At 50.1% G+C, this 20,338-nt stretch overlaps 1 protein-coding gene across 4 annotated transcripts; it reads left to right on the forward strand.

Moving 5' to 3' along the window:
- Positions 1-317: 317 nt before the first annotated feature.
- On the forward strand, positions 318-19,521 carry CSF3R (colony stimulating factor 3 receptor). Of its 4 annotated transcripts, none has more exons than XM_084785112.1 (19): positions 318-472; positions 1,520-1,758; positions 1,926-2,023; positions 3,147-3,205; positions 3,281-3,364; positions 5,193-5,492; positions 7,466-7,589; positions 7,772-7,959; positions 9,571-9,740; positions 9,823-9,976; positions 10,065-10,144; positions 10,527-10,740; positions 11,994-12,179; positions 12,756-12,857; positions 14,475-14,621; positions 14,732-14,872; positions 17,221-17,308; positions 17,478-17,556; positions 18,460-19,521. In XM_084785112.1, exons 3-19 carry the CDS (start codon positions 1,938-1,940, stop codon positions 18,922-18,924), a joined length of 2,667 nt encoding a protein of 888 aa, XP_084641238.1. In that variant the 5' UTR covers positions 318-472; positions 1,520-1,758; positions 1,926-1,937; the 3' UTR covers positions 18,925-19,521. The 4 variants fall into 4 exon arrangements, with proteins under 4 accessions (XP_084641238.1, XP_084641237.1, XP_084641239.1 ...); XM_084785111.1 differs by having other exon boundaries at positions 319-472; positions 17,475-17,556; XM_084785113.1 differs by lacking the exon at positions 3,147-3,205 and having other exon boundaries at positions 319-472; positions 17,475-17,556.
- The last annotated feature ends 817 nt before the right edge of the window (positions 19,522-20,338 follow it).

Here is a 20,338-nt window from a genome sequence, read left to right on the forward strand (position 1 = left end):
GGAGGGCGCCCCCTTAATTTCCCTGTCTTTTTGTCCTGCTTTAGTTTTTAATAAACACTTGAAGACCCCAGCCCTCCGTTGGCCCTGTCTTGTCTCGGTTGCCCTGCCCAGCCTCAAAGCTTAGAGCTCAGGAAATCCGGAGAGGAGGGAGAGCGGGCCTCCTCGGGCCAGGTTGCCACAATGCCCAGCCCTCTAAGACCCCTGAGGCAGGAAGGTCGCTAGCTCACCAGTTTCCCTCAACCTTCTTCCTGAGAGGAAGGGGCTGTCTATGCTGCCCCCCCCCCCTCGAGGGTGAAGGCCCAGGGTAGTACAGGAGGGAAGCCAGGAAGGTGTCGCAATCCTGGGTCCCCTGGCCTGTCATTAACGACCGGGCTAGAAAGAGAAGTTTCGGGAACTTGCCCCAAGAGGAGAGGAGACAAGAGAAGAGAGAGCACGCACGCACGGAAGCTGGGCACCTCGCCCTGGCCCCAATGTAAGTAGAGGAGGGCAGAGCCCTGGAGGCCTCGGCTCAGTCCCCAGCATCCGCGACATCCGCGGGGCATGGGACAGGTGATCCTTGGGAAATGGGAGTGTGTGTGTGTGTGTGTGTGTGTGTGTGTGTGTGTGTGTGTGTGTGTGTGTGTGTGTGTGTGTGTATGTGTAGCATCAAGGAAGTCAGTCAGTTAAAATCTCTTTGGGAAGAAACTGAGCTCAGCGATGAGGAGTCTCCGTCCCTCGGATGGGTTCTACACGCCCAGTTCTGCCAGTTTCCCTCTCGGCCTAATTCCTGTTTTCAGCCACCTGGACCCCCGGCTTCTTCTCGGCAAGCATGGCTGTCTCAGTCTCTGGGCCTCTTTTTCCTCTCCCAGTTCCCTTTGCCTCTTTACACAGCTGGGGCAAGACTAGGCCTGCCGAGCCTCTGCGTCTCTAGATCCCCTGGGGCTAGCTTTCTCCGCCTGCCTCTCCACTTCACTCTGAGTCTCCCCAGCCTGGTGTTTGTTGGTTGTTGTTGTTGTTGTTGTTGTTGAGGTATGTAGCGTTCAGGCAGATGAGGAGCATCTCCATGTGAGCAAATAAGAACCCTGAACCTCAGCTCCTCCTGCACCCCAGCTGCTAGACTACAGACCTGCACCACCACCATGCCTGGTGCCCAGCGTGGTCCTGGGGTTCAAGCCTACGTCTTTGTGCCTGCCAGACAAGTCCTCTACCAACAGAGCTATAGCCCCATCCCCGGTTGCTTTATATTTCTGAGATGTGTTCTCACCAAGCTGCTCAAAATAGATTTGAATGTCATCGGTAATCCAGGCTGGACTTGAACTTGTAATACAAGCGCTGCCTCCACTTCTAGGGTAGCAGCTGCGATCCTTGGCCCAAGCCACTGGGCCAGGCTCTGCCTCAGTGCGTCTCTGTGTATCCCTTTCCCCGAGCCCATCCACCGATCAGTGCAGCTGTCTATCCACTCACTTTGTCTCTGCCGCACCTGGGAAGCGCTCTCCCTTCGTTTATTCCCAATGTTCCGTTCCTCCCTCTCTTCCCACAGACAGGATTTCAGAAGGAATCAGGAAAGGGAGCCGAGGGAGAAAGTTGGCAACGGCGAGTAAAAGGCGAGAAGGGAGGATGCCGTGGCACAGTGACTTACGGCATCAGCTGTGTCCACAGCGGGCACAGTGAGCAGCTGCGGAGCCGGACAGGTGGCCAGAGTGATGGGAACGTGAGACCCTCGGTACTAAAAGTAGATCCAGAGACGGGACCATGCAGTGCAGTGCAGATGAAGAGAAGGTGGCTGCCCCAGGAGGCTGTGGGACCTGGCACTAAATCTTGTTGGTTCTGTTGGCTGATTTCCTGCTTTAGGGCTCATACAGATAAAGTCCGCTGCTTCTGAGAGCCTGTTCCCCCAGCCCCGTGCCAAAGGCTCTAACCTTAACTGTCTCACCTCATCGTTACAGCCCTGCTGAGCCATGAGTGTGATGGTTAAGCCCTTTCTCATAAATGGAGAAAACGAGGTGCTGAAAGGTGAAGTAACTCATCCACGGTCAGCAGGCAGGTAAGTGGTAGAGCCAGGCTCAGAACTGGGTTCCTGGCCTCTTTGCCTACTTCTTCCTTAAACAATAGGCATAGGCTCCAGTAGGCCCAAGCTCCTCCTACTCAACTTGGGCCACCCCCAAGGGCTTCTTAGGGACTATGCTGATGCTAAACATGCGAGTCCCAGGCAACCTATGGAGGATGCTGGTCTTCTCTGTTCAGTTATCTGCTCTTGGCATAAGCCTGTGGGAAGGATATGGTGATACCAGGTATGGGCTAGGCCTGCTACAACCACAAACGAGTGGAGAGGGGAAATAGCATCCTGAGCCCTGGTGGTGGGGGGGATGCTATCTTTCCCACCCAGTGGTGTCTGTGAGCAGAAACCAAACTACTGTGTGCCAGTGTGTACACGTGTGTGTGTGTGTGTGTGTGTGTGTGTGTGTGTGTGTGTGTGCTTGTGATATCAAGAGATATCAAACTGGTGTGCTGAGGTGAGGTGATGATTGTCTTAGTTAAGGTTTCCATTGCTGTGATTTAAAAAAAAAAAAAAAAAAAAAAAAAGAACTACCCTGACCAAAAGCAGCTTGGGGAGGAAAGGGTTTATTTCAGCTTTATCCTTCCAGGTAACAGGCCATCACTGAAGGACATCAGGGCAGGAATTTGAGGGAAGAACTGGTGCAGAAGTCATGGAGGAGTGTTCCTAGTGACTTGCTCCCCATGGTGTGCCTAGCCTGCCTTCTTATAGCCCTGGGACCACCAATCTAGGGGTGACACTACCCACAGTGGTCTGGGTCCTCCCACGTCGAGCATCAACCAAGAAAATGCACCACAGGCTTGCCCACAAGCTAATCTTGTCGTGGGGACATCTTCTCAACTGAGGTCCCGTCTTCCCAAATGACTCTAGCTTGTATTAAGTCGACACAGAACTAGCCAGCACAGTTTCCAAACAGGGATAAGTAAACAGAGATAACCAGGGCAAGACGGCGGAAGAGCTTGCGTTCCTCGTGGCTCTGATGCCTGTTCTTTCTGGGGGGCAGGTTTGACCATGGTGGTGTGATGTACACACACAGTTATTTCCTTGATGCCCAGCTGGGGGTGGGGATGGGGCACCTTGATTTGAACCATTTCATGTCTTCCTCTCAAAGTCCTAGGCAGCACAAGTGGTGCTTCCTCCATGTTGCCAACACTGAGACTCAGGGGTCAGGTAACCTGGCCGGGCTGCGGGTGGGCAAGGATTTGGCTACACAGCTTGTTCTTAACCGTCTCTCACTGCCTCCAGGTAAACACCACGTTGGCACAATGGTGGGGCTGGGAGCCTGCAGCCTGACTGGAGTTACCCTTATCTTCTTGCTGCTCCCCAGAGGTAAGTCTAGAGCTGGGGAGGGGGATATAAAGGGAGACACTGGTCCCCAAACTGCTGTGTGCCAGACCCTGGGAGTGTAGCAATGACCAAAACAGCCAAAGCTTCTGCAGCACAGAAACTAGAGGTATCAGGTCTAAGGACTCTAATTACAAAGTGGTGGGGGAACTCCAGGATATAGCCTGGTTCACCAGAATGCCCACATGCCAACCTGGTGAGAGAGGGTCCACAGGGCACCATGAGAGGCGGGCACAGCAGGTGCGAAGACCCCCACATGGGAGATATCGTGTTGTTTCTTCAGGGACAGACCCGGTGTCTGTGAGCAGAAACCACAGTCTGAGCTGACACAGTGAGAGTGAGGCCAGGGCCAGGCCAGGGGCTTACGTGAAGGGTCTGGCAGTGTGTACCGACCTGCCAGCTACTGTTCTGCACAACTGTGTTAGAGCACGTGGTTCTCTTAGCTGGGCGGCGGTAGCACACGCCTTTAATCCCAGCACTCAGGGAGGTAAAGGCAAGCAGATCTCTGAGTTCGAGGCCAGCCTGGTGTACAGAGAGAGTTCCAGGACAGCCAAAGCTACACCGAGAAACTGTCTCAAAACAAACAAACAAAGAAAACAAACACAACAAAAAATTTTTTCCAGTGACACAAATGTAGATAAAGGAGGAAAGCAAACCTGAAGCTGACTCACCACAGACACGCATTGAGACTTAATTGCCAGTAGTCAGGTCCTCGACAATGCCAGCTGCCCGGCCACAGGACACTGGAATATGGTGGAGATGGGACAGCAGCCCACGGAACAGAGGAAGTTACTTTAGAGTGGAGGGGTAATCAGAGTAGTGGTGGCACTGGCTAGGATAGAGGGCTATCCCATAGGAAGCTAACCATACTGTCCCACCCTACCTCAGGGCAGTGACACGCTAGGATCCTTGCAGCTTTGGGAAAGTGCCAGACAGAATGTAAGCGCCGCTGAGCCACTCTACAGGGACAGCTCTGGGATCTAACTGGTAGAGACTGGTTCGTTTTTGCTTTAGTCTCCGTTCGCAGATGAAAGAAGTAAAGAACGTGGAGTCCCGAGTTCACGTAACCGGGGTCACTAACAATACGTAAGGCATGCAGTCTAGTCCAGGCTCACACCCGTCACACCAGCCTGCCTTTGCACGCAGACACATGCCTTTGAAGTGGCACAATCAAAACGGGCTCTTACAATCAGATCTGAACTTGAGAAGGGCTGCTGTGGCCTTGGGGGTTCTTATCAGTCTGATTGTGGCTTTCACCACCCAGTCCCTCCATTGTGGGGAACCGGAGCTGGCTAGGAGGACTAGGCTGCATTCATGACTGCGTTCACGGAGGGCACGGGATGCAAAGGTTCATGTGGTAGGGGGTAGTCACATCGTGGGGAGGGCGTTTACACCACAGGAAGTATTTACACCACACATTCACACCATGGGGCACACTCACATGATAGGAAGTGCTCACAGGCCAGGGAGTATTTACACCGCAGGAAGTAGTCATACTTCTGGGAGTGTTCATACCTCAGGGGAATGTTCACACTATGGAGAGCGTTCACACCATGGGAAGTGACCAAGAGAAGTCAGGAGCTGCTTTTCTCTGCAGAGCCCATGGAAAACCATTTGCCGGCACATGGTTCTCTCTCCCTCCCTATAGTACATCTTACAGGCCTCACATTTACTCTTCATGTTTAGTCCCAAGGTCCTGATAGGAGGGTAAAAAGACAGAGGCGGGCTCTGAGGTTAGGAATCCAAAGGTCTGGACATGGTCCATGTTGGCCTGGCAAAAGAGTCCTCCAGGGCCTTCTCTCTACCAATTCAGGTCTGGAGAGCTGCGGGCATATCAGGATCTCAACCCCCGTTGTCCGCCTGGGGGACCCTGTCATAGCCTCCTGCACCCTCAGCCCAAACTGCAGCAAACTGGACCAAGAGCCACAGATTCTATGGAGACTGGGAGACGAGCCGAACCAGCAAGGGGACAGACAGCGGCACCTGCCTGATGGGACCCAGGAATCCACCATCACTCTGCCTCACCTGAACTACACCCAGGCTTTTCTCTCCTGCTTAGTGCCATGGGCCAGCAGCTTCCAGGTCCTGGATCAAGCTGAGCTACGGGCAGGCTGTAAGTTCCTCCAGCCATCCACCCATCTGCTTCCAATGCCCCATTGCCCCTCTGCCAAAACCGGGGAGAGCTAACAGCTCACCTTTTGGGAGTATGATAGAGGGTGTGGTCCTTCCTGTCAGGAGTTAGTGAGCCCATTCTCCAGAGGAGGAAACCGATATCTAACGAGGGCAAGTCACTTACTGAAGGCCACACCCCACAGTGGCCCTTGTGGAACCACCTGTCTGTGTGGCTGTTCAGCAAGCTCAAGTTTCTTAGCCATAAGCGGGGCTTACTTCCAGCTCCTCCTAAATCCGCTTCCAGGTTGTTGTTTTTTCCCAAATTGAGCAGGATGGTATAAGGAACTGATAGAACCAAGGTACGAGGCCGCATCTTTAATCCCAGCAGAGGAAGATGGATAGATATCTATGATTTTGTTTTTTGCTTGTTTGTTTGTTTGTTTGTTTTCTGAGACAGTGTCTCTGTGTAGCCCTGGCTGGCCCTGAACTCAGAGATCCGCCTGCCTCTGCCTCCTGGGTGCTTGGACTAAAGGTGTGTGCTGCCACCACCCAGAAAATGCCTCTTGCTCTCTGCCTCCCAGGATCTCTGTGATTTTTGAGGACAGCTTGCTCTACATTGAGAGTTCCACAGCAGCTAGGGCTACATAGTGAGACCCTGTCTATCCTGTCCCCTCAAAACAGCCAGGGCCACAGATGTAGCCCCATCGTAGAATATATACATACTCAACATGAGCAAGGTTCTGGGTTCGAATCCTAGCACCACACCAACCAATAACAGAGCCAGGTATGGAACCACACTTCTGTCTAGTCCTTAGAAGTTGAGACAGGAGGATGTGAGTTAGAAACCAGCCTGGACTATATCACAAGGCCTATATCTCCAGAAGAAGAAGAAAGCAGTGGGCATCTCAGCTGCCACCTGCATGGGTACATCTGTGAGTACCCTTGACATAGGAAGTCACTCAGCTGGGGTGTGAGTTACTTTTCTATCGCTATGACAAAACATCACAACCAGAGGCAGGCGGATCGCTGTGAGTTCGAGGCCAGCCTGGACTACAAAGTGAGTCCAGGGCAGTCAAGGCTACACAGAGAAACCCTGTCTCGGAAAAAAAAATCACAACCAAGGAAACTTATAAAAGAAAACACGTAATTGGCCTGAGCATTCCAAAAGGTCAGAGTCCATGATAGTGGAGCAAAAGCACGGTGACAGAAACATTTGAGAGTTTAAATCTTGGACAGCAAACAGGAGACAGAGAGGACTAACTGGAAATAGGACAAGTTCGTTAAAAACCCCAAAGCCACCTCAATGCCACACCTCCTCCAACAAACTTCCAAAAACAGTTCCACCACCTGGGAACTAACTATTCAAACAGGAGCCTTTGGGGTTCGTTCCCAATCAAACCACCATAGCCCTTAAAGAATCCTAGGAGAACTGGGGTAGTAGCACATGCCTTTGATTCCAGCACTCTGGAGGCAGAGACAGGCAGATCTCTGTGAGTTCGAGGCCAGCCTGGTCTACAGAGTGAGTTCTAGGACAGCCAGGGATACACAGAGAAACCCTGTCTCAAAGGAAGGAAGGAAGGAAGGAAGAATGAAAGAAAGAAAGAAGAAAAAGAAAGAAAAAAAAACCAACAAAGAGCAGTTCAGTCACTTGAAGATCAAATGATTAATGACTAACTAAACCAGAATAAAGCCAAGGCTACACAGTCACTGATAAAGGAGCCACCAAGGCTACACAGTCACTGATAAAGGAGCCACCAGGGTCCTAAGGATCTGAGATTCCTGCCCCTGTAGCTAACAGTGACATAGCTGCCCTTACAGGTCCATACTGCAGAAAGAAGAGCCGAAGAAGTAAGGCCACAGGTACACATACATGTGCATGTATGTACACACACACACACACACACACACACACACACACATACACACACACACACTGTGCATGCGGGCATCTAACATTCTTCCCTCCCTATCCAGATCCTCCTACCAGCCCCTCCAATCTGTCCTGCCTCATGTACCTCATCACCAACAGCCTGGTCTGCCAGTGGGAGCCAGGCCCTGAGACCCACCTGCCCACCAGCTTCATCCTAAAGAGCTTCCAGTACGTAGGGTTTCCATGTCAGCCCCTTCCTCCAGGTCCTGGGTTGGGACACAAGTCCCTGTGGGGGTCAGGAGCCAGAGGCAAAGACATGGGAAAGAGGGGGAGAGGGAGACGGGGTGTGGGGGTGGGGGAAGCCTTGCCTTCTTCCTATGCTTGGCACCAAAGCCCCGGCCTGTTGACAGGAGCCGCACTGACTGTCAATACCAGAGGGACCCCATCTTGGACTGTGTGCCAGAGGACAGGCAGAACAGCTGCTCCATCCCCCGGAAACACTTGATCCTGTACCAGAATATGGTTATCTGGGTGCAAGCGGAGAACGCGCTTGGGACCAGCGAGTCGCCAAAACTGTGCTTTGACCCCATGGATGTTGGTGAGTGACCCTTGGTGTGAGAAAGGGGAGATATCCCCAAATTGGGAGACCCAGAGAGGCACAGGGAGGACATGGCACAGGCGAGGAGATTTTAGAAGACCCAGAAGGAGGCAGAGAAGAGAGAAATGGGAACCAGAGGCTGGGGAGCATGTTCATTCTTTTATTTACTCATTGGTTTTCTTTTCTTCTTCTTCTTCTTCTTCTTCTTCTTCTTCTTCTTCTTCTTCTTCTTCTTCTTCTTCAAGATCTTTATTTATTACATATACAGTGCTCTTCTTGCATGTACACTTGCAGGCCAGAAGAAGGCATCAAATCACATTATAGATGGTTTTGAACCACCATGTGGTTGCTGGGAATTGAACTCAGGACCTCTGGAAGAGCAGTCAGTGCTCTTAACCTCTGAGCCATCTCTCCAGCCCCCTCATTGGTTTTTCAAGACAAGGTTTTTCTGTGTAACACTGGCTGTCCTAGAACTCATTCTGTTTTTTCGTTTTTTTGTTTTTCGAGACAGAGTTTCTCTGTGTGACTTTGGCTGTCCTGGACTCACTTTTGTAGACCAGCCTGGCCTCGAACTCACAGTGATCCACCTGCCTCTGCTTCCCAAGGGCTGGGATTAAAGACATGCACCACCACATCTGACCTAGAACTCACTCTGTAGACCAGGCTGGTCTCAAAATGTGCCACCACCACCACCTGGCTTGTTTATCTATTTAGTTATTTATTTGTTCTGTTATGTTTGAGACAGGGTATCTCTGTGTAGCCTTGACTGTCCTGGACTTGCTTTGTAGACCAGGCTGGCCTCAAACTCACAGAGATCCGCCTGCCTCTGCCTCCCAAATGCTGGGATTACAGGCGTGCGCCACCGCACCCGACTTAGTTATTTACAAGGAGAGTGCATATATATCATAAGACATATGTGGCAACCTTCTGGAGTAGTTCTCTCCCTCCTCCTTGATGGCAGGGTCTCTCTTGTCTCTGATGCTGCCCTTGACTCTGGGCCATATGGCCTGGGAGCTTCAGAGTCATTTTCCTGTCTCCACCGCACAGTTAGCCACAATAGTGATGGTCTTACAGACATGCACCATTGCATTGGGCTTTTTGACCTGGGTTTGGGGACTGAACTCAAGCTTGGGTTATCAGGCTCACCTGGTTAGCTAGCACTTTTACCCAGCGACCCATTCTGCCAGCCTTCAGCTGATTTCCCGACGTACCTTCACCCCGTGCTAGGCTGTGGAAGTCCTAAAGATACGGCAGTGAAGAAGCCTCAAAAGTTTCACCCTCAGACTATTATAACAATTTAGGTGGCAAAATAAATAAAACAGGATGTCAGGTGGCTTAAGACGCTGACAGCTAAGTAGACCCTGGGAGGAACTGAGGGAGCCAGCCTCTGGATGTCTGGAAAGAAAATGCTGGAAGCGGACTTAACAACCAGTTCACAGTCTCTGAGGCATGTCTTCGCCTAGTAAGAAATACAGATATTCATACCCAGGCACAGCTAGAGATATGGCAACAGAGAAAAAGAGACTGAAAGAGACCCAGGGAGGAAAAGGGAGCCAAGACAGAGCCCTCCTCACGAGGCAGGGAAACGTTTGACAACCTCACCCCTTGCAGTGAAATTGGAGCCTCCCACGCTGCAGGCCCTGGACCTCAGCTCTGATAGAGTCCCACGTGTGCCTGGCTGCCTGTGGCTGAGCTGGAAGCCGTGGGAACCCAGCAAGTTCATGGAGCAGGAGTGTGAACTCCGCTACCAGCCGCAGCTTGAAGGAGCCAACTGGACACTGGTAAGGCCGTGAACAACCTCCAGATGGAGGTAGGGGGCCGAGAGAGGACAAGTTGGATTTAGTGTCACCTCCCACGCACCAGGTGTCCCACCTGCCTTCCAGCAAGGACCAGTTCAAGCTCTGTGGGCTCCAACAGGACCCAGTCTACACCCTACAGATGCGATGCATCCGCTCCCCTCTGCCTGGACTCTGGAGTAACTGGAGCCCTGGCCTGCAGCTGAGGCCCACCATTAAGGGTGAGAAGCCAGGGGTGGCCATCAGAGCTCAGTCCAGTCCCCCAGGGCCCCTCCCCGTCAAAAACCCTTCATCTCATCTCATCTACAGCCCCTGTCATCAGACTGGACACATGGTGGCAAAAGAAGCAACTGGATCCCGGGACAGTGGGTGTGCGACTGTTCTGGAAGGTGACTCTCTGAGATTCCCTCACCGCCATCCTAACAAGTTAGGGCTCAAGACTGCAGTGTGCCTGGGGGGCTGGGAGGCAGTTTGCATAGCCTTTTACACATGCCTTAGAGCTGGGTAGTGGCCTTGGTGAGAGACTACAACGCACGGCTCTGGGGTCACCTGTGCCCCAAAGGGTCCAGTCAGAGAACAGTTAAGCAACTGCTGATGTACTAACTGGCTTCTTCCTTCTTTCCCGCCTAGATCTTGCCACAGGGGAAGGGGAGGTGGGGAAAGAAAGGACTTAGGGCGCAGTTCCTATGGCAAGTCCATGGCTCTCAGGTACTGACCAATTCACAATGAGCGACACAACTCCCTCACTATGTTCTTCCTCACACATCACAGCCAACACCCCTACAGGAAGACAGTGGGCAGATCCAGGGCTACCTGCTCTCCTGGAGTCCCTCAGCTCAGCAAGGGCAGGACATGCACCTCTGCAACACCACAGAGCTCAGCTGTACCTTCCACCTGCCCTCAGAGGCCCAGAACGTGACCCTTGTGGCCTACAACGAAGCAGGGACCTCTTTACCTACTCCAGTCGTTTTCCTGGAGAACAAAGGTAAACGGGGCTGGCAGCCGAACAGTGGGCAGCAGTGCGAGAGTGTGAAGGCTAAACTGCCTAGGCTCCTGTCTAGGCCAACCACTTACTAACACAGTGGCCTGGACAAGTGACTTCCCTCTCTGTGCCCTGTTGTCTCCAGAACCAACTTTGAGCCAACTTCTAAGTTAATGTTGCTAGCCAGAACTGGGTTAATCTGGGAAAATATCCATACCTGCACAGAGAGAGAAAGAGAGACAGAGGAGACAGAGAGACAGAGACAGAGGAGACAGAGACAGAGAGACAGAGAGAGAAGCTAAAAGATTCCCATTTACAAAGTGTGAGTGTGTGTGTGTATGTGTGTGTGTGTGTGTGTGTGTGTGTGTGTGTGTGTGTGTGTGTGTGTGTGTAAGTATAGTAGCAGCTGGCACGTCATTCTTCAGGTGCTGTCCACTTTGTTTGGGTACAAGATCTCCCATTGGTCTGAAATTCCCTGAATAGAATCTACCTGGGGGGGGGGGGGAGAGGGGGGGGCTGGAGAGATGGCTCAGCGGTTAAGAGCACTGTCTGCCCAGAGGTCCTGAGTTCAATTCTCAGCAACCACATGGTGGCTCACAACCATTTATCATGAGACCTGGTGCCCTCTTCTGGTGTGCAAGTATACATGCAGGCAGAGCACTGTATATGTAATAAATAAATCTTTTTAGAAAAAAAAAAAAAGGAATCTACCCCAGGGATCTACCTTCCCGGTGCTGGGATTATAAATGCCACTGGCCTGTTCCATTTGTTGCTGTTTCCACGTGGATTCTCAGGATCAAATTCAAGGCTTTGTGCTTGCCTTATCAACACTTTACCAAGTAAATTATCTCCCCAGCCCTGAGCTCTGTAATATTTAAAAAGCTTCTCAGCTTCTTGCATCTCCCATCTTTACTCATTGATAAAAAGGGAGGCCACCTCCATGGTGTGACTGCTAGAGAACTCAGTGAATCCTATCCATCAAGCTGAATAGCTCCAGGAAGTATCCCCAGGCCAGCAGCCTCCGTGCTTGCCTTGTTCTATGCCGCCTCCTCTAACTCACACCAAGCCTCTGTGTCGGGGGGTGGGGGAGGTGGGGGGGTTGTTGTCACTTTCCAGATGAGGACATTGAGGCTCAGATGTTGACATATGCTGGATCACAGGCCTATCGGTAGCAAAGGCAGGATTTGGATCCGTCCGTCTAGCCTTGAGGCCTGCGTACTTTTCATCCTCGGTCCTATTTCCCACCTTCTCTCCAGGCCCCGCTGTGACCAGCCTCCATGCCATGGCCGGAGACCCTGGGAGTATCTGGGTAGACTGGGAAGCCCCAAGCTCCCTGCCCCGGGGCTATCTGATTGAGTGGGGCCCGGGGCCCAGCCACAGTTACGGCAATAAGAGCTGGAAGATAGAAGCTGAGGGGAGCATCACTGGAATTCTGTTACAGGGTGAGGCGAGCCTGGGACGGGGGAGATGGGCCGAGGGACAAGACCAGGGAACGGAGGGGGTGGTATGTGCCTAGAGGTAGCAGGGGGCAGTTGGGACCTCCCCCAGATAGACACAGCCTCCCCAGCTTTTTCTGAACACTTCCATGGGGGACATTGTCCCTCTACTCTAGCCAGATCCGGTCTTTGTCTAGCCCTGTTCTAATTCTCTGCTCCTCTTTCCCTTTGTGACGTCCACCAAGTGAGCTAAAGGAAATCTCTGAGGTTAGCCCCACGGTCAACCTCACACCACGCAGAAATGAAAATTTAAGGCTGAGGCCGGGCGTGGTGGCACACGCCTTTAATCCCAGCACTTGGGAGGCAGAGGCAGGTGGATCACTGTGAGTTCGAGGCCAGCCTGGTCTATAAAGGGAGTCCAGGACAGCCAAGACTACACAGAGAAACCCTGTCTCAAAACAGCAAAAAAAAAAAAAAAAAAAAAAAAAAAAGAAAGAAAAGAAAAGAAAAGAAAAGAAAATTTAAGGCTGGATAGCAGAGGTTAGCCCTCAACCGTAATGCCATGTTGTTTTCTCTCTGCAGACAACATAAGTCCCTTTCAGCTCTACGAAATCACGGTGGCTCCCCTGTACCCAGGCACCGTGGGACCCTCCGCACATGTCTATACCTACTCTGGAGAGAGAGGTTTGTCTACCAACAGCCTGTTCCCAGAATCCTCTCCTCTCTCCCTGACTGGGCCCTAGCGACTGGGAGTATGAGGAAACGATACACTTTTACTACTGGCCTCAGAGAGCGATGCTTTCCATCCTGGCTTACTTACACTGGGCTCCCCAAAGCTGGGAAGAATTCAGGATATGGGGTAGTAGACGCGAGCGGTGAATTTGAGAGAATCAGGGAGGAGGTTCACAGAATCCATCCAGGGCTCCAACAGAAACACGGTGCTGCGTCTGATAGAACTGAACAGAGTACCCGGCATGCTTCAGAGGGTCAGTGAGAAATCAGACACCAAGTCAGGTAAAACCAGGGGTGACAGCAATTGGAAAGCAAAGATTGCAACCAGACAGAACTGGATTCAAACCCAGGCTTTGCCTCTGGGAGCCAGAAAGGGAACTCAGATGAAATCCTGGCAGAGGGTGGGGTGGGGCTCTGGATAAAGGGGTGTATACCTCTGAGCCTGGCCACTCTGACAAGGTAGGATTGTGATTTCAGGGACAACCTGAGCCATGAGGTGGGATCCCCTATATCAAACAAGCAGAGTGCCTTCTTGGAAGGGAGATACACACACACACACACACACACACACACACACACACACACACACACACATATATATGTCTCACACACACACATTTGCTTTTGTTTGGGGACTTTGTGTTTGCTTTTTGTTGGTTTTGCTGTTGTTTGAACTCATTTATTATCATGTGTGCCTGGATGTACATGAATGGTTGCACCCACGCCAGAGTTGCCTGTGGAGATCAGAGGGTGGCTTTGTGGAGTTCCTTCTCCCCTTCCACCTTCGCCTGGTGTGCTAGATAGTTTTTATCATCATCCTGACACAACCTAGAGTCACCTGGATCTAGCGAACCTCGGTTGAGCAACTGCCCACACCCAGTGGCCTGTGATTACGTCTATGAGAAACAGTCTTCACTGATGACTGATGTGGGAGAGCCCAGCCCACTATGGGAAGCATCATCCCTACTCAGGCGGTGGGGTATGGCCTGTAATAAGATGAGCAAGCCAGAGAGCTAGCCAGCAAGTAGCATCCCTCCACGGCATCTGCCTCGGTTCCTCCCTGAGGGTATTCTGACTTCCCTCAACAATGACTTATGACTGGAAGTGTAAGCTTGATAGAAACCTTCCTCCCCAAAGTCACTTTTGGTCATGGTCTGTATCACAGCCAACAGAAAAGCAAAGCAGAGCACGAGGTCCCAGGGCTTGAACTCAGGTCTCCATCCAACCTTGCAGGGCAAGAAAGTTACCTGCCGAGCCATTTTGTTGGCTCCTTTTATATTTGTTCTAGGACAGGGTCTTATACCATAGCCCAGGCTGGCCTCAAATGCACAGCAACCCTCCTGCCTCAGTCTCCAGAGCACTAGGATTATGGACACTCATAAGCACAGTCAGCCCCTTGAGATGTCACTTCTCTGTCATCTATAGTATGTCACAGGTCCTGGGTCTAGAAACCACCGGAGCCCAGTCAGGTTCAATTGCCCTGATATGATCATACTAGCCCTCTACGTCCTCTCTCTCTCTCTCTCTCTCTCTCTCTCTCTCTCTCTCTCTCTCTTTCTCCGCCCACAGCCCTTCCTCACGCTCCAGAGCTACATCTAAAGCACATTGGCAGGACCTGGGCACAGCTGGAGTGGGTACCCCAGACCCCTCGGCTGGGGATGATACCCCTCACCCACTACACCATCTTCTGGACCGATGCTCGCAACCAATCCTTCTGTGAGTCTATCCTTAGCTCCCCACAAAGCCTAGGAGGCCTGAAAGGGGTGTTCCTCAGCCAACACAGAGACGTTTTAGCACCCCGAACTGACCCTATGCTCCACCTACAGCCACCGTCCTGAACGTCTCCTCCCGTGGCTTTGTTCTGAACCACCTGCAGCCTGCCAGTTTGTATCATGTCTACCTCATGGCCACCAGCCGGGCAGGCTCCACCAACAGTACAAGCCTCACGCTGATGACCATGGCCCTAGGTAAGTGGGAAGCCTGACAGTGATGGCTGTTGGGAGAGTGTCCCACTTTGTCTCTCAAAAAATCCGGGGGCTGAAGAGATGACTCAGAGGTTAAGAGCACTGGCTCTTCTTCCCAAGGTCCTGAGTTCAATTCCCAGCAACCACATGGTAGCTCACAACCATCTATAATGAGATCTGGTGCCCTCTTCTGGCAGTCAGGCATACATGCAGGCAGAATACTATATAAATAAATGAATAAATATTTTTTTAATCCGGATTTTGCCAGGTGCACTGACATACATCTGTAATCTCAGTTCTAAGGACACAGAGGCAGCTGGAGCCCTGAGAATGTGAGGTCATTCTGATCTACATAGAGAGTTTCAAGCCAACCAGGGCTACACAGTGAGCCCTTCCCTCAAAACAAAAAACAAAACAAAAAAACATGATTTAAAGGGAGGAGAGGAGATTATGTAAATGTGTTTTTATTTTTATTCTTTTAAGCTTACAAAGGAAAAAACTTACTGGGTGGCAGTGGCACATGCCTTTTAGTCCCAGGACTCAGGAGGCAGAGGCCGGCGGATCTCTGAGTTTGAGGCCAGCCTGGTCTACAGAGTGAGTTCCAGGACAGCCAGGGCTACAAAGAGAGACCCTGTCTCAAAAAAACAAACAAACAAAAGAAAAATCTTAATTTTGAGAGTAATAGGGACCTGCCTTAAGATCTCCTGATCTGGGCTTAAGAGCACTGACTGCTCTTCCAAAGATCTTGAGTTCAATTCCCAGCAACCACATGGTGGCTTATAACCATCTACAATGAGATCTGCTGTCTTCTTCTGGCCTGTTGGCTCATAGACAGGCAGAATACTGTATAAATAATAATAATAAATAAATCTTTTTTAAAAAAGATCTCCTGATCTGAGGGGAGGCCAGGGGCCCTTCCACAAACCCTCACCTATGAGAGGAAACCAGCCCTGCCTATTATTCCTGACTTACAAACTCCTGCCTATGGCCTGTTTAACCTTTCTAATTTTCACCCCTTTCCACACAAGAAATTTTTACATAATTCTAGGTCTGCCCACATACACAACATATTCAGATCAAACACTGATCATAAACATACATTTATATTGAAACAATTCTTTGGTATGCATATAGATTTTCATTTATTAAAGATCAGAGCAAATCTACGTACTTGGTGACATGGATGTGCTTGCCTCTTTTTACACAGATAATTAAATGTCGACTGAATGTTTGGAACTGCAGAGCAAAGAGCATCTTCAACCACATTCAGCATTTTTCAGAGTTAATCAATATTTTTTGAATTTTACAGTCATCAATGCTGGGGAGAACACATTGCATAAATATATAGTGCCAAATGGGCCATTTCAGAAATTGTTGGAAATTCTGGCTTGATCCCAAATCAGAATTCATCCAACAATTTTATTTTCTTTTGTGTGAAACTCAAGTCAGCAACTTGAAAAGCAGTTCTTAAATCAATCATTTTAATATGACAGAATCCAATCATACACTAATTTAATATCCACATGCTGAGGAGACACGGCGGGAAAATATTAAAAGTCTTTGTTTTGTTTTTTATTCAGCCAGGCATGATGGTGCACGCCTTTAGTCCCAGCACTCAGGGAGGCAGAGGCAGGTGAATCTCTGTGAGTTTGAGGCCAGCCTGGACTACAAAGCAAGTCCCAGGACAGCCAGGGCTATACAGAGAAACTCTATCTCAAAAAAAAAAAAAAAAAAAAAAAAAAGTCTTTGCTTCCCAGAATTAACTATTATGTTTCTGTAGTAGCAGAAACCTTTGTATGTACAGCAAACACACTGAGATTCTGGGCTTCCTAGGGTACAATAGTCTTGAATCTGAACCAAGGTGTTTTAAGTAATATGTGGTGATATTGTGTGAGGTGATAGTATGCATGGGCAGGGTTTCTCTGTATAGCCTTGGCTGTCCTGGAACTCACTTTGTAGACCAAGCTGGCCTTGAACTCTGCCTCCCTGAGTGCTGGGATTACAGGCATGCAACAATGCTTCCGGCTTGATTGTTATATTCTTTTTTTTTTTTAACAAAGATTAATTTATTTATTATATATACAATATTCTGCCTGCATGTACACCTGCACACCAGAAGAGGGCATGAGATCACATTATAGATGGTTGTGAGCCACCATGTGGTTGCTGGGAATTGAACTCAGGACCTCTGGAAGAGCAGTCAGTGCTCTTAACCGCTGAGCCATCTCTCCAGCCCCGATTGTTATATTCTTTAGAAGCCTTTTACTCCTGCCAAAATTTTACCACCCCCACCTTCAGTTCCGCTGTGGAAAAGCCACATGCTAACCTCGTCCTTCTTTCTCCCACCCTAGAGACAGAGCTACACATTTTCCTGAGCATACTTTGCCTCCTATTTTTCTTCATCTTCTGTGCAGCTTCCTGGTGCTTGTGCAAGAAGAGGTGAGTGACTTCCTGTTACCCGTGGGTGTGGAAGTCCCTCCCTGCCTTCCTAGACTTCCAGGCCCCAGTCTGGGTGTCTGGCCTCCCACCTCTTCCCCTCTTCAGCTGCCAGACAGCAAGCTGAGAGGGCATGCCTAACCTGAACTTCGCGTGTCCCCTTCTCCAGCAGGAAGAATTTCTTCTGGCCAAATGTGCCAGACCCAGCCCACAGCAGCCTGAGCTCCTGGGTGCCTACCATCATGACAGAGGTAATCACGAGACAAAGGGAGAGACTGTGATTGGCAGGCAAGGCCCTAAAGGTCGCTAAAGGGATGGCCTTCTGCCCTTCCGGCACACACCTGAGCCTCAACTTCCCCACCACACACTCTGCCTTGGAGAGATGCAGGCCTGAGTTTGACCTCACTATGCAATGGGTGCATGGGTGTTGCAGCAGGGAGGGGGTGTCACATGTCAGGCACATGCCAGGGATGTAGCTAGTGCCAAGCAAGTACAGCCCTGTATGCTCTGCCACACAGCAACAAGGGAGATCCCACAATTTGTTACAGTTGACTTATTTGTACGGCCTAAGAAGCCAGTAACTGACACAATAAGACTGAGTTGTATTTTTAAAGTTGCAAGCACTAAACTGGGCAGAATCTAAACTGCTACTTATCTAACAATAAACTAAAATAGACTACTCTAATCCTCATAACCTACATATATCCCAAGCACTTGCCAATCTGATCCTTCTCCAGTGGCTTCTCTCCCCCATCTGCCAACTGTCAAATGTCAACCCCTCCAGGCTCCTCCCACCTCCCATGGAAGTCCCCCCTTCTACTTCCTGTCCTTCTGCCCAGCTGATTGGCTAAACAGTGCTTTATTGACAACTGCTACATCCACTTAAGGCATTCTTCCACAATTCCCCCTTTTAGTCTAATAAAAAGCCCCCCTTTGCCTATACATTTATATTATTACACATATATACATACAATAAACTATATACAGCAAGAAGAACCCTAAAATAATCAGAAATTACATTCGTGTTACACTTATAGTGTTTTGCTATGTTCCACCCCATCAGAGACTTGAGACTTGCCTCATCTAAGGAAAGTACAATGTGTGGGGCAGACATTTGGGAGAAACCATGCCTCATTCTGTATCCCCATATTTAGGAAATCTTCCAGCTGCCCAGCTTCTGGGAGTCCGGCTTGCCACCAATCACCAAGATCACTGTACTGGAGGAAGACAAGAAACCACCCCATTGGGATTCCAATGAAAGCTTTGGGACCAGCAGCCTTCCAGCCCTGGTTCAGGCCTATGTTCTCCAGGATGATCCAAGAGCAATTTCCAACCAGTTCCAGCCCCACTCTGGCACTAGTGACCAGATCTTTTACGGTCAGGTGCTGGAGAGCCCCACCAGCCCAGGAGGAGTTCGGTACCTTCGCTGTGACTCCACTCAGCCCCTCTTGGGGGGCCCCACACCCAGCCCTAAATCCTATGAAAATGCCTGGTTCCATTCAAGACTCCAGGAGACCTTTGTGTCCCAACCTCCAAACCAGGAAGATGACTGTGTCTTTGGGCCACCGTTTGATTTTCCCCTCTTTCAGGGGCTCCAGGTCCATGGAGTTGAAGAATAAGGAGGCTTCTAGAACTTGCATCTTTTTCTCTTTCTAGACAGGGTTCCTCGGTGTAGCCCTGGATGTCCTGGACTGGCTTTGTAGACCAGGCTGGCCTCAAACTCACAGTGATCCACCTGCCTCTGCCTCCCGGGTGCTGGGATTACAGGCGTGCGCCACCACACCCGGCCAGGACTTGCATCTTGATGAAGGCCCTAGCCTACTTAAAGGAGAAGGGCTCTCCTCTGAAAACTACTAACCCTGGGATAAGCAGAAAGGCCCAATGTGTATCCATCCCTGGCCCCTAGTACCTCTCCTTCGCCCCAACCTCCACAGGCTGTACCCCCAGGTCACCCACGCACTCTAAGGTCCAGATAGATACTGCTTCCAGCACACCACTCACCTTTTGTTTTTCCTATAATTTCGGGCTGTCAAACTGATTTTAGGTTTTGAGTCGGGGCCGGCGTTTTCAGAAATTCTTGTCAGACATAGTGGTTCAAGCCTATCATCCCAACACCTGGGAGGAAGACACAGGAAAGAAGATTGCAAGTTCTAGGCCAGCCTGGGCTATGTAAGGAGCGCCTGTTTAAAACAAAAACAAAACAAACAAACAAACAACAACAACAACAACAACGAAACAAGCAAAAGCTAAATAAATAATAAACATTTTAAAATTTAATTTCTTTATTTTATTGGGGATGGAGTGTTAAGAGTCCAGGTGAGCTGCTAAAGAAAGACCCCAAGGCAGTATGCAAAAACAAAGCATTTATTCCAGCATGCTGGGACCGCCTCTCTCCTCTAGAGGGCGACCCCAAAATGAGCAAACAGGCTCAATTTATAGACAGTCAGAGGGATTTGTGACAAACTTTAATTGATCGGTTAGAAGTGAGTCAGAGTATAAGAGGGGATTCAGGATTGGCTGCTTGTTTGGTTACTGGGGACTTTTTGAGTCATTGAGGTTTTGGCTCTTACTCAGGAGTTGCCCTCTTTTTTTTTTTTTCTTTTTCTTTTTTTTTTTTTTTTTTTTTTTTTTTTTTTTGGTTTTTCAAGACAGGGTCTCTCTGTGTAGCCTTGGCTGTCCTGGACTCGCTTTGTAGACCAGGCTGGCCTCGAACTCACAGCGATCCACCTGCATCTGCCTCCCGAGTGCTGGGATTAAAGGCGTGCGCCACCACGCCCGGCTGAGTTGCCCTTTTATTTGGTTGGATAGGGCCAGCTGTGTTCTTTACCAAAGCCGTAAAGTAATAAAAACATAGTATCTGGTCACTTTGACCTATATGCTGGTTGGCTGCCCATGAGCTCTCCATGAGCTGCCCATGTGTTGTGGTTTTTCCAGGAACTTTTAGAAACTTGGCCTAGTTAGGCAGAGTAAAAACCTGAAGCCTGTCATGGAGTTGGGCTAGTCAAACAAGCTGAGGACTTGAGGAAGAGTCTG

Source organism: Acomys minous (genome assembly GCF_964271855.1).
Source record: "Acomys minous genome assembly, chromosome: 6".
Lineage (NCBI taxonomy): Eukaryota > Metazoa > Chordata > Mammalia > Rodentia > Muridae > Acomys > Acomys minous.